The sequence below is a fragment of the Hyalella azteca genome, unplaced genomic scaffold (assembly GCF_000764305.2).
Source record: "Hyalella azteca isolate HAZT.00-mixed unplaced genomic scaffold, Hazt_2.0.2 contig8077, whole genome shotgun sequence".
NCBI classification, from domain to species: Eukaryota; Metazoa; Arthropoda; class Malacostraca; order Amphipoda; family Hyalellidae; genus Hyalella; species Hyalella azteca.
The window spans coordinates 579153-593696 of NW_025938181.1; the positions used below are offsets into that span (position 1 = coordinate 579153).

Consider the following 14544-nt stretch of genomic DNA (forward strand, 5'->3'; position numbering starts at 1 on the left):
TACTACATCCCTATGTCTCACAAATTTAGGTAAATCGCATATACATGGAATGAACATCGATATACAATATTTTCCTTTGTCGTAACTGATGTTCTACAAAATTTACATAACTTTTGTAACTTTGGAGACATTGTAAAGAATTGAATCAACGTAGTAATAGAATCCCATAGGGTAATAGCCGAGTCTGCCTGAAGACTCGTGGTTCTCAATCAGAGCCTTAAGGCTCTGGTTAAGAACCGCGAACTCCCAGGCTGGCTCAGCTACTGCCCTATGGGATTTTATCAATAGAATGAGTCATAATAATTCCGCTCGTAAATGAAATATCAATCTTAATTTTTCCTGCTCATTCAGGTATTTATTTACAATTTTTCTACAGTAACATAAAATATGTAAACTTTGTACAACGTCAGTTATAATGGAGGAATATTTTACACATCGCTGTTCATTTTACATACGACTTACCTAAATTTTTGAGACCTAAATACTTAGTTCTTATTATTCCCTATTGATCGGTATTAAATACATATCTGGATTAACCTCCATTTTGATATTTTTCATCGAAAACTAGTTAAATATGAGCATTATCTATAAATGGAGTGAAAATCCCGTATACTAACTGCACAAGTGAGAGCGTTGTTGAAGGTATGAGGGGGACCAGACGTAAATTCTACACCTGTCAGTCCACGATGGGTGACACGGTGAAGTGCAACCCAATGAGAGGCGAGGAATGATAGGTGGCCACTGGTTGGCAGGAGCCAATTAATTCGGGCCGACCGCTGGTCATTACTCGGCCACATGAAAGCCGCCCATTGGCCCAGAAAGAGAGCTGGCCCGGATATCATATTACAAAGACTACAGGCTCAAGATTAGAAACTGGCCGAGCTAAGGAAAGAAAAAGGATTTCACAATGTGGTCACAAATACCTCACTCTCAGACTTCTCTCCACTCTGACTACCAGCATCAAATGCGATAGCAGTGGATATAACCTGCTGTCAGCTACTAACGTCTGCACCTTGCGATGTTCAGAAAATAAATGAGAAAAAAATCCATCTGCGTTGTGCGTGAAACTCCAGTTTCCAATCGTCGCAACGTTGTACCACTCACATGTGTGGCTCACACCTGTGCCTCACCTAAAGTCGGCATGCCGTCACCTCCACTCGATGGAAACCGCTGTGCTAAAGGTGCTTTCGGATATTCTGCGAGAAGTAAACCGTGGCAACATTGGTGAGTGGCAAACCCACTCAACCCCCGCACATCCTTGGTCAAGTCCATGCATCCCTCCCCATCACTCTCACACCTCAACCCACTCACCTCCGCTCCCCAATCCCTGCCCCATCAATCTCACACGGTGAGTAGCCCCACCTCTTCACTACACAAAGTCAGATTCGTTCTTTTTAAGATAGTCATACCGGGAGCGCAGCCGTGGGTAACAAAATTGACTCGTAAACAGGCCCTGGGCCTAACGCCAACCATCAGCATGCAATATCTACACCTAGCCTCAGATCAATGAGCTGTGGGTAACTCCGGCTAACAGTAAATCCGCTGTGCACAACACAGCCACTGCTTCACAGCGCCGGAGCCCAACTGGCCGGAGCGCAACAGGCCCTACCGCAACAGGCGGCGCAGGTTAGGTTAGGTTAAGTTACGTTAGGAGTAGCTGTTGTGGTAGGGCCTGTTGCGCTCCGGCCAGTTGTGCTCCGGCCTGTATGCGGTGCGGCCTGAGACTGAACGGCGCTGTTGTGGTGGGCGCTTTGTGTCAAAAGCTTTGAACATGCCCGGCTGCGTTACGCTCGGGAAGGTTTATGAATCGCACTCTGGACTTGGGCTATGCTGACCTCTAGCTATCCACCCGTCATGCCCATAAAAAGCTTCGTTTTCTTTTTTCATGCAGTTCTTTTCGAAAACGTTGGTGTTGTTCATTTTTCTATAGGTAACTTCAAGAAAAATCGATTTGGCTTTACCCCGCCCCCCCTCACCGCATCGCCCCCTCGCCCCCTTCGTGAGGTCCGAGGCCCCAACGAAAATCCTGTCCTTGGTGAGGCGCGAGAAGTTCATCAGCGACCCGAGCTGCCGGGGGCGTGACGTCACGCCGGCTCCTGCTATGACTTTTTCTGCAGTGGCGCTTTTCTTTAACTCGAGTTTACCATCGTTGAAGTTGCTAGGCTGTTGACTTATATAATGGTTACTTATAATAATCATGTTGAATTATATCATGTTTAATTATGATAATTATGCTGAATTATATCATGTTGCATTGTAATAATTTTATGATTCATGCCATGTCGAATTATAACAATCATGTTGAAATGTAAAGATCGTGTTGAATTACATTAATCATGTTGAATTACATCATGTCGAAATGAAGTAATCATTATATTGAATTATATCATTTTGAATTATAATTATCATGTTGTATTAAATGATGATAAATTAAATCATCTTGACTAATTTTTTATTATGAATCCAATCATGTCGAATATTTTGTTATCATTAACATGTTTCGGTTCAATGCAATCCAATTGCGAAGACGTTTTCTGCAATTTCTCGTTGACTTTTCCGAAGAATGTTCGGAAAATTCCAGCTTTTACTTATATTAATATTTACAATCACTAAATATATTATTAATAAATAATATATATTTATTTATTAATATAAATAAATAATATAATATATCAATAAAATAATAAATAATAATAATATATCAATAAATATATTATTATTAATATTTAATATATATTAATATTAAATATTTTCAATCAATATAAATTTCAAAAGGTTAATTATTTTAATTCTTTGTAAAATTTCTTATGGCAACATGATTATCTTCATAATTTTATTTTTTAGCCAGCAGCTTCTCAATCAATCGTCAGTTATAAAATAGAATAGAATAGAAGTGTCGGCACTGAAGAAATAGGCCCATGGCCTGTTGCCGATTCTTGAATTTTTCGTGACTTGATTCACAAGGGATCCGGCCTTTGGAACCCGATCTATCCATAACTGACGATTGATTGAGATAGCTGCTGGACTTATTACCTGGTTCGTAATTTGCTAGGCATTTTATGACTGAACATATGCTCCTGCATAGCTTCGTCAGTCTGTTCTTGAAGGCGTTAATACTCGGAGCGTCAACGATGCTATCAGGGAGGCTGTTCTACATGTCGGTGACTCGAAGCGAGAAGAAATGTTGTCGCATGGATGTGTTACAACGCAGTTTTTTTAGTTTATAGCCGTGGTCCCTGGTGTTGGTTCTTGTTTTAAATTCTAGTAATCCTTCTGGGATCTTGTATAAGCCATGAGTATACTTGTATGCTTCAATGAGTTCCCCACGCAGACGTCGATAACTGAGGCTTGGAATCTTCGTAATCTTTAATCTTTCCTCGTAGAACTTGCCTTACAGGCCCGGAATTATCCTTGTTGCACGTCTTTGAACAATCTCTATTAAATTTTTGTCCTTTCCAAGTTTCGGTGACCACACGACGTTTCCAAACTCTAGGTTCGGGCGCACGACAGAAACAAACAACTGCTTTATCGCTTCTGCATCTAGGAACTCGAAAGAGCGTCTGATAAGTCCAAGTCGTTTATTGGCTTTATTAACTTGACCTTCAATGTCCTTAGAAAATTTAAACTCATCGTCGATAATAACTCATAAATCTTTTTCCATTGTCGACTTTGACATCATCACTCTGTCGTTGCAACCGTGTCTTCTCATACTGTAATCTTGCTGTTCATTATTCTTGCCAAAGCGGATAACTTTACATTTGTCAGCGTTAAAACGCAGCTGCCACTTATCAGCCCAGTCAACCAGCCTGTCAAGATCACCTTGCAACTGTACTTTTTGTGACGTATTCTTCACTGTATTATTAATTTTTGTGTCGTCAGCATACATCGAGCAAATGCTAGACCCAGCTTCTTGCAGATCGTTTATAAACGCAACGAATAGAATAGGCCCGAGAACGCTTCCTTGTGGCACGCCGCTGCGCACTTATTAAGCCCAGTCTGATACGGACCCATCAATAATGACACGTTGTCGCCTCCCTACTAGAAAATCTCTGATCCATTTGAGTACATTACTCTCAATTCCCAAAGACTTCAATTTACGCAACAGCCGCTGATGTGGGACACTGTCAAATGCCTTGGCAAAATCGAGGTACACTGCATCTACTGGCTCCCTTTCGTCCAACAGGCGGGTCCATTCGTTCAGAGTAGACAAGAGGTTAGTGGTGCAGGATCTCCCGGCAATATAGCCATGTTAACAGTCTGATAGGAGATTATTAGCAGTCAAATGATCTATCAAACGATCCCTCACAACAGATTACATTACTTTGAAAACGACACTTGTCAAACTGGCAGGGCGATCGTTTCCCGGGCAGCTTTTGTCACTTTTTTTAATAATGGTGTCACTTGAGCTTCTTTCCAGTCAGCCGGCAAGATCCCTTCGTTCAAAGTTTTTCGAAAAAATGACTTCAAAGGGCCGGCTAGGACAGTTGCTAACTCTTTGAGTAACCTGGGTTCGAAGCCGTCTGGTCCACATGACTCTTGTCATGTGGGCGATAAGGCGCTTGAGAACCTATTCTTCTTGTATTTCAAAACTTGTTAACTTAGAGCCGACTGGGCGCTCCTCAATTGCTGTAATACTGTTCAAGTCCACTTCAGTGAATACGCTACTGAAAAAATGATTAATTAAGTACGGTAGCTTTGCCCTCATCAGAGGATATCTTTCGCTGAGATACTTTCAAATCAGAAATACCGTCCATCATCTTGCACGTCAGCTAGCGTACAAAAAGAAGGCTTTCGGGTTCTTTTTTGCATTTTTAGCAATACTTTTTTCGATGGATTTTTACTGCGGTGCGACAGCTTTCTTTAGCTTGATTTCGAGCTCTTGCGTATAGGTTAAAGTCAGCATCGCTACGAGTCTGTAAATAACGCTGGTATTCTTCCTTCTTTGTTTTCAGCTTATCTAAAACTGTACTGTTCATCCACCGAGTTTTTTTGGCTCCACCAAGCTTAATTTTAGGTACACATGCATCAACTGCAGACATAACCGTGTCCTTGAGAAATGACCATGACTCAGCCACATTCTTGTTCTTAATACAGTTCGAAATATTCACTGCATTCACTGCTTCACGGAGTTTATCATAGTCGCCTTTCGCGAAATTCAAACGCTCACGCTTCCGAGGCGTCTTTCATCCTTCTTTTACAAAGACTGATTTAAACTCTGGGAATTCACTTAGGCAAATTCATAAATATTATTCAATTGCGTACCTTGCCATCATGAGCTGGGGTTTGAGTTGCGGGCTCGAAACCCGCAACTATTTGTGGAAATCCTGGTGGATTTCGTCAAGGTGGCAGCTACTAATCATATAACTACTTAGCTATTACTTTGGAACTTAGAATCAGAAGGCAGAATAAGCTTGTTTCAACACGGGTGGTTAATGGCCAGAGAATTCGCCAATTTACATTTTCAGGGCGAACAATATTCTTCAGATGACATTAGTTGATCAAAATGCAGGTTCAAGGGAGTAATAACGACGTTTCGAATGTATCAACAACATTCATTTTCAAGTTACAGGAAGCATTGAATACAGAAATTTTGATGGAAATAAGTACATGATACAAGTAAATAGGATACAGCAAGAAAATTTGGAACCGTGAAAATAATTCCAAAACAATCTCAAAGCTTAGAAAATCAGGTAGTTATGAGATGGATAGATGGAGTCCAATCCGTAGAGCTACAGCTATCGTCGGTCGGATTATGTCGGGCCACCGCAGGATGACTATGCTGGTGGGTTCCTCCAACACAGTGCAAGTAACAGTCTCGTTGAGATCGAGTGTCACGAGGACGTTGTCGAGAGTGTCACGGGGCTTATTGATTTCATCGCGGATCTTAAGGCTCTGATAGAGAACCGCAAGGCCTCGAACAGGCTCGGCTCTTCCCTACGAGTTTCTTCACAAATTAGGCTGAACTTTACTGCACTCTTAAATGAGATGGCGATATGGATTTTTCCATGTTTACCCAGTTATTTATTTATAAACGGTGGCCAGGAACAAAAAATATGTAAAATTTGTTTTAAAAATGTTATAATGAAAGGAATTTTAAAGAAACTTTGAATATTATTGTTCACCAAGTCTGCGACTTTTTCACTTTTTTCGAGATGTAAACGGGTTGTAACTTTAATTCTCCATTGAATGGTATACTCGGCATTCCATGATCAGCCTCCTTGTTGTAGATATTTTCTACCAAAAAGTAGTTGTGATCGAGCCTGCTGATACGCGGAGGGGAAATACCGCATACTAACTGCTCAAATACAGGCGTTGTGGAATACATGAGGGGAAAGAGACGTCGTAAATTACTGAACCGTCAGTTCACGACGGGCGGCGTGGTGAAGGCGAACTCGATGAAGGGCGAGGAATAATACGTGGCCAGTGGTCGGCCTAGTCCAATTAGTTATAGCCGACCGCTGGCCATTCCTCGGCCACCTGAAAGCGACCAGTTGCCGCAAGAAATTGGCTGACAATAGGATATCATATTACAAAGAGTGCAAGCTCGAGGGTAGCGACTGGCCGAGCTTCGTGCAAATCAAGAATTTCACACGATGGTCGCGAAAACCTCGCTCTCAGACTTTGCTGCATTCTGACTACAAGCCTAAAGATGAAGTTGCTCGACTGTGATGCTTAGAGGCCTGGGGCCAAACTTTCATAACTCGCTAAGTGAACGTAAGTACTTACGCTCTATTTTCTTGTCTATGATTGGTGGATTTTGCTTACGTGGCCGTCAGTGATTGGCTGATGGACTTACGATCTCTTAACTTTTTTTGAAAGTATAGGCCCTGGTCTGGTTGCGAACTTGTCTCAGGTGGCAGGATAAACGGCTGCTCAATGTCGTAGTTGTTACTCCAATTACTCCAGAATAGAAGTGTCGGCGTTGAAGACATAGGCCCATGGCCTGTTGCCGATTCTTGAACTTTTCGTGACTTGATTCACAAGGGATCCGGCCTTTGGAACCCGATCTTTCCATAACTGACGATTGATTGAGATAGCTGCGGGACTTATTGCCTGCTCCGTAATTTGCTAGGCATTTTAAGACTGAACATATGCTCCTGCATAGCTTCGTCTAGTCTGTTTTCGTCTCCAATGCAGTCAAAATAATGAAGAAGTCTATAACCTTCTTTGAAGCAAAATTTACTTTAGAACTGTGACGTATATGTATTTCATCTAATGTATAAAATTCACCAGTTTTATTAACAGTTTTTAATTTTAAAATTAATTCGAAAGTTTTCTATTAATGTTGTTTATAATTTATAAGCAATTCACAAATATATTTAATGGAAGATATTAATTCCTGTGTGGATATTCAAATTTTTTGCAAAATATCAGTAAACTTTTTTTTGAAATTCATGAACTTTACGCTTGGCTATATTTTTATATCCATAGTTCAGAAGCAAATGATTAAATCTGTCAGTATTTCCGTGTCTTCATCGGTGGCCGTGTTATAAGCTCGATTCTAGTCACTCTAGTGATCTCAGCATCTACCTATTTTGATATTTCTCATTAACTTTTAAATACATTATATCTATTTCTCATTAACTTTAAAGCTTGTAGTCATTTAAGCTTTTTTAATATATGGCACGAGTCGCGAGCGCAGCTCAGAAATTAACTTGGCGGTTCACTATTCATTCACATCGGTTCACTATTCATTCATCGGTTCACTATTCATTCATCGGTTCACTATTCATTTCTTGTCCGTATTTCAGTCCGCTGATAAATTCTATTGATTAAAATGTTGTGTTCAGTTTCTAATGGTAAAGAAAGTTTTAAGTTTTTAAATAAATACAATCCTTAAGTAATAAGACATCAAGTCCACTGTTTTCAGTTCTAAAGGAAAACGGAGTCGATGCCTAACGCCGCAGTGCCGCGCTGGTTTAAACACGAATGTCATGAATTGAATCGGCAAGGTGCAAATTCGCATACAAGTGATACGACGTAGCCTAACTCTCTACAGTTCTACTACCTATATACTGATAAAGTGATAGGTAAGTGATATACCACCTAGTCAAGAGAGTTGGACGAGAATTTCCTGAATTTTTCGACCCTACACAAATAATGAAATATAGTTTATGCTCCTGAAGTTAGCATATTACTAATAAGCTAATTAGCTAAGCCTAAATCAGGTTGGTGGCCTCCAATAAAATAATATGTAACGGAATGACTTGGATAATAAATTTATAGCCAAGTGAAAAAAAAATTCAAATCGTTTTGTGCATCAATCTAATGAATAGTAATGGCAATCATCTGGCAATGCTGTGCCAGAGAATTAAAAAAATGGGCTATATAATATGAATTGTAGGCTCTAAAGCCATAATATTGTTTCAATCCAATAATTAATAATTTCATTTAAATTTCCCATGTTTCTTACCTAGGCTATTTTCAATCATGAAAATCAAAAATAAAAGTTGAGTAAAAGTAAATAAAAAATTATGAAATAAACTGCTGATGCAGTGATGCAAATGCAATGATGCAAATTCCAGGCTGGAATTCCCTGAAATAGGCCTGTTAGGCCATTACTCAGCAGCTGCTTCATGCTTGTGAATGAGACCAAAATGCCTGTGATGAAGGATAATTTAACCCGATTCTATGACTATGTTCCTATTTCTTATGTGAAAAATAGGAAAATTGCATATATTTTCCAAGGTTGATTTTTTAAAAATTACCTGATATTGATGATTTGTAGGTTAAATTGTTTTTACCTAAAATTCTGGATTAAAACCATGTTTTTTATCTGTAAAATTTTCTAAAAAATATAGTTTTACAGGTGATTTTTGAAAATTGCAGGTGAAAACCAGCATTTTTGGTGCATTTTCTCTTTATAGAAAAAATGCACTATTGTGCTCACCATGTCCGTCTGTCTGTCTGTCCATCTGTCCGTCCGTGACTTCACGTTTTTGTCAATTTTAAGAAGCGGCATGCCTGTATCAGAAATACAACATCTCTAGCTCTAATGCACTGTACGTACTAATTGCAATGAAAACTGATTTATGCACGAGAAAATGCGCTCACTGTCACTCACTGCCATGAGTACTGAGTTATATTTTTTCTCCTTTCTTACTGAAAAAGACAGAAAATGGCATAGTAATTTTCCGAGTTGGACAAATTCATGTTTTTTTTTGTCTGATTCATGGATGGAATAACTGTGGATTCAGCCAAATTGTTTGGCAAAAAAATATCTTTTAAAAAATTTTTTCTCTAAGTATCACTTAGCAGTTAGCATGAGATTGCAATATTTCTATATAGATATTCTGAAGACTTGATAGTGCCTAACTGACATATTTTCAATAATTTTGAAATCTTGCAGCAGCTTGATCATGCATTTGTGTTAACAATTGAAAAACAATTGGAATTCCTGATCTACTTCAAGATTCTATTAGTTATCTATTTGTGACTATGCATTTATATATCCATTTTATGTCCTATACCTATATCAATAGGACAAAAAAAAAACAAAAAAGTCTCTGCCGCTATGCAGATGTTCATTCATGCATATTTATAGAAAATTGTTATTTATTATTGTTTATTTGTAGAAAATTATTGAAATTCATTGTAAAAAATTATGAAATGCATTTTTATACAGAAATAGAAATGGCAAGCTCCGTCACCGAGCTATGTTGCCTTGACCTCGAGGTGCAGCTCCTGCCAGGGCAGGTTGATGCGGGCGCCTCAGTGGCGCAGAACAGGAAACTGACGTTCACTATCACTCTTAACATCAAGCCTAACTTGCCTCAGGTGCACTGTTCACTATTATTATGTCATCCTCAGCCTCACCATCACCTTCACCATCTAGCCTAACCTGCCTCAGGTGCACTGTTCACTATTATCATGTCATCCTCAGCCTCACCATCACCCTCATTCCCCTCATCATCCTGCCGTATATGTAATAAAACTTTTTTTCAAATTCAAATTGACTTTAATACAAATCTATAGAATACATTACTTAATTTTTAAATTTAAATTTGATATCATAGTTATTTTGAATAGTTCTCACCTGATTAACTGTAAAAAATTGCTAAAAATATTAAAGTAATATTAAGTGTGCTAAAAATATCAAATGCCACATCTTAAATATATTTAAATTTACTTGAATTTAAATATATTTAAATTATTCAGGAATATTCACTTCCACATAGGAATTTTAATATCATTTTGATGCACTTTACATCATTTTATATTAAATTAATTAGTGGTTGATTGGAATAAAACAATTAATAGTTAATAGAATAACTTTTGTGCAGGTAAAAACATGTATCACTATTGGGACAACTTGACCCACTAATATTTCTGTATGTGTTCTGTGTTGCCGCAGACTCTGTGTGTGTGGATCACGGACGCAGACGACCCGCAGGTGCTGCTCACGTCCTGCGTCTCCGCTGCAGACTACCCAAGCCTCAAGGCAGCCCAGGTTGTATAGTTTGAATTCTATACAATCTCTATATGTTTTGTATATTTTTGCTTTGTATTCTATACAATATCTGTATATTTTGGCTTAGTAGGTATTCTATAGAATCTCTGTATATTTTGGTTTTGTATTCTATGCAATTTCTGTATATGCAATCGCTGATATTTTAGCTTCACATTCTATACAATCTCTGTACATTTTGGCTTTTTATTTTATTCAATCTGTAGATTTTGTTAATCTTGGCTTTGTGTTGGCCTGTAGGGCAGGTGATATTTTTCACATATGTGAAAAATATATTTTAATTTGTAGTATGTATTTTATTTCAATTTAGCTTCAAATCTAATGAATATTTAATGCGTGTTAATCACAAAAATGCAACTATAAGAAATATTTTCTCTCGACTTCTCATGTTCTCATTAAAAGAAACAACCTGCACAAAAATATAAACAAATATTTACCATGAGCTAAACATTATTAATAATACCTACTAACTTAAATTATAATTAGAGTATAAACACTGAAGAAAAGATGGGAGAAAACTGACTTTGCCATCCCCAGCAATCATTGTAATGCATTTCCAAAAATGATATTTATAAAGACCTTGGCTATATTTTCTTAAGAGCACTGATGTAATAATAGTTATGATGGTTACAATGGTAACAATCATTGTAATATTTCCGAAAATGATATTTATTATTATTTATTATTATTGATTATTGATGCAAACAATGTTTATCAGCAATATTATATGCAAATAACTTGGCTACATTTGAAATAGAAATGATGTGTGAAATGGAAATGAAATGTGGCATGCATAATAGAAATAGAAACCATATTGAAATAGACATGAAATTCCACAGCATCAACATCAAAGAGATTTTTTGGTCCAAAACATTGCTAAAAATATTTTTTATACACCTAGAGATATATTGAATATATTGAACATTTCTTCTTAGCATCAGTAAATAGAAAATTGGGTACAGATGGACATTTTTAATTCATTAACAATGCTAAACCTGCTTGAAGGAACAAATTCTGCAAAACTGATATAGCATACACTTTTAAATTGAGGTGCTACATCAAAGGTGTTAAAATATCTGAGCTCTATTTCATCTTGATCATCACATTACCTTGTCTATATTTTCTTGAGAGCACTGATGTAATAATAGTTATGATGGTTACAATGGTAACGATGATTATCATGCAGGGCCTGCTTGTTGATATAATAGTTATGATTGTTACAATGGTAACGATGATTGTCGTGCAGGGCCTGCTTGTTGATATAATAGTTATGATGGTTACAATGGTAACGATGATTGTCGTGCAGGGCCTGCTTGTTGATTTCCAGTCATTCCAGCAGCATCTCATCCAACTGCTGCAGTCGTGTCAGCAGCAGCAACATGGACAACTGCAACCCAGGTAGTTCTTTGAGTGCTTGAATAGATTTTTGTTAGGAAATTACATGTACAATATGTTGGGGATACTAAAATAAATATCAAATTATAATTATTATTATTATAATTATTGAATATGAATATTTAATTGTTTTGATAATTGAATAGATTTTTGTTTGCACATGTGAATATTTAATTATTTTGATAATGGAATAGAATATTAGAATATATAGGCATTCTCCCGCAGGATGGGTTTAGTGCTGAGTGGGTGTGGGGCGGTGCCGGGGCTGCTGGGGGAGACAGCGGGGCACCCCCCGCAGCCTGGTGGGTGCAGTGTTGAATATTAATATTTTATAAATTCCAAATAATTATTATTAGCATTTATAAACTTTAAATAAGTATTATTGACATTTATTAACTTATAAATGTCAATAAGTTTATAAGTTTAATAAACATTTATAAGTTATTGGTAGGTACTTATGAACTTTAAGTAAAGTTAATTAAATAGATAAATTTAATGAAATCTAGATAAAAATGAATTGAAATTGATGAATTATTTAAATTGGCATTTATGAACTTTAAATAATTATTATTGAACAAATTAATTTAATAAAATTATTAAAATTTAAATCAAATTTATTAATTAATTTATTAAATTGGCATTTATAAATTGAAAATAATTATTATTGACGTTTCTAAACTTGAAATAATTATTATTAGCATTTATAAACTTTTAGTTTGTGAACAACATTTCTAAATAAAATATATATGAAATGTTGCTTTAATATTTATTGATATATATTTTGACATGAAAATAAAAAATTAGGAAATGATATAAAGTTGAAGCTTGTGGTGATGCCGGTGGTGTGGTGATGCCGGTGGTGTGGTGATGCCGGTGGTGTGGTGATGCCGGTGGTGTGGTGATGCCGGTGGTGTGGTGATGCCGGCAGGTGGCGTGATGATGCAGATGGTGGAGCACAACAGCTTCCGGCGGCTATGCCATCTGGAGATGGCGGTGGTACCAGCCGCCACCGCCACCAAGCTGCCGCCATCGCTTGGTCAAGTGGGTAGCTCGAGTCGCGACCAACTGCTGCCCCTGCGTGATTTGCTTCACTCCAGCAACATGCAGACCATTAGCGCCTTGCAGGCTAGGCTTGACGCCCACAAGCAGGACATAAACAACATTATGGCTAAGCTTGACTCCAGGAAGGAGGGAATTAACGCCCTAAGGGCTGATCTTGACTCCTGCAAGCAGGACGTCAACGCTACGGACTCCCTCAAGCCCGTCGTCAACGCTACGGTTGACCTTCTCAAGCAGGCGTTTGACGAGGTTTTCTCCATGGTCATCAACTCCGCAATGCAGGATGTCATCACCACGCTTCACTCAGCAAAGCAGGATGTCATCACCTCGCTAGACCCCAATATGCAGGATGTCAACAGACTTGACTCCTTGTTCGCCATGTTTGACCGCATCACAGCCAAGTTTGCCTTGCTTGACTCCATCAAGCATGGAGGCGAGCCCAGGTAAATTACTGCAGCCTGCGAGGCATCTTAGGTTGAATCTACGTTTTTTACTAAATTTTACTGCCTGAAACTGCTGGAGCGCGAATGAGTTCTTAGCTTGTGTTCCTGCTTTTACTTTATTTAGTATACGCCATGTGGGTTTATCCCTCTTCCATCACGTGTATACCGAGTATATGCTAGTATATATCGCGACCAAGCATATACGAGGTATCCAGCTTGTGGGTACATTAGTTGAACCTCGGCTATATTGAGTACCTTTGATATTTGCTGCAACGGTAAATGGACCTACGCTTTTCTGTGTGCAAACACGTAATTATTTAACAATTAGATAATTCAGCTGACTTGACCAACAAAGTTTGAATCTTGCCATGCTGTTTGTTTAAATAATTGTGATTAACGTCTTCCGTGATATTTTTTTGTTGCAGTTCTCAGTTTCTCGATGCGGTGAATTACCTTAAAGAAGAGATTCAGAAGATTCAGGACTAACCCTGACGAAGATGTTTTCCGAAGCCGAAGTACTTCAACATCAATACGAACGTACTTCAACATTCAGCATCAACGATCTTCAACATCAACAACGATCTTATTCATTCTTTCGAAGTAGTTTATTATTATTTTTTCATCGTCTGAAAACTTTTGACTGAAAGCGTGGAATTATATTTTCCGGATTTTCAGTGTCTGCCATCCACCAAATTGATTTATTTTCTTGTAAACGGAGTTATGTTTTTAATGTGAAGTGAAGCTGTTGAAGACAAGTGAAGTGAAGTTTTCAGTGTGACAGTTTCAGTATTTTCAGACAAGTGAAGTTTTCAGTTTCAGACAAGTGAAGTGTGAAGTGAAGCTAATGTGAAGACAAGCTGTTCATTTCGTTTGGAAGGCGCATAGTTTTAGTGTGTAAGCCATGGTTTTGTATTGCCTAATAAAGAGTTTTATTAAAACATTCTCGTTTAATTGTGTCGTAACATTCCCAGCTCCCAATTTTCTCGAAGTTTGTCACGTGTTAAAAATGTGACGAAAATTACATTTAAAATTCAATTTCGTGCAGTGGCAAGTATAGAATATTTAAAGTTATTTCTTGTCTCACTTGGCAGTATTAGACCCAAAGTAATATTTTTCCTTAACCAGATTTCCAGTTCCTCATATTGTGCATCATGTTGCACATAGAATATTTGGCATAAT

At 37.8% G+C, this 14544-nt stretch overlaps 1 protein-coding gene across 2 annotated transcripts; it reads left to right on the forward strand.

The window, feature by feature from the left end:
- The first annotated feature begins 7849 nt into the window (after positions 1-7849).
- On the forward strand, positions 7850-14297 carry LOC108675731 (spindle assembly abnormal protein 6 homolog). 2 transcript variants are annotated; one of them, XM_047881492.1, is made up of 8 exons: positions 7850-8030; positions 9626-9777; positions 10355-10450; positions 11775-11866; positions 12089-12165; positions 12792-13039; positions 13112-13365; positions 13791-14297. In XM_047881492.1, exons 2-8 carry the CDS (start codon positions 9634-9636, stop codon positions 13849-13851), a joined length of 972 nt encoding a protein of 323 aa, XP_047737448.1. In that variant the 5' UTR covers positions 7850-8030; positions 9626-9633; the 3' UTR covers positions 13852-14297. The 2 variants fall into 2 exon arrangements, with proteins under 2 accessions (XP_047737448.1, XP_018019246.1); XM_018163757.2 differs by having other exon boundaries at positions 12792-13365.
- The last annotated feature ends 247 nt before the right edge of the window (positions 14298-14544 follow it).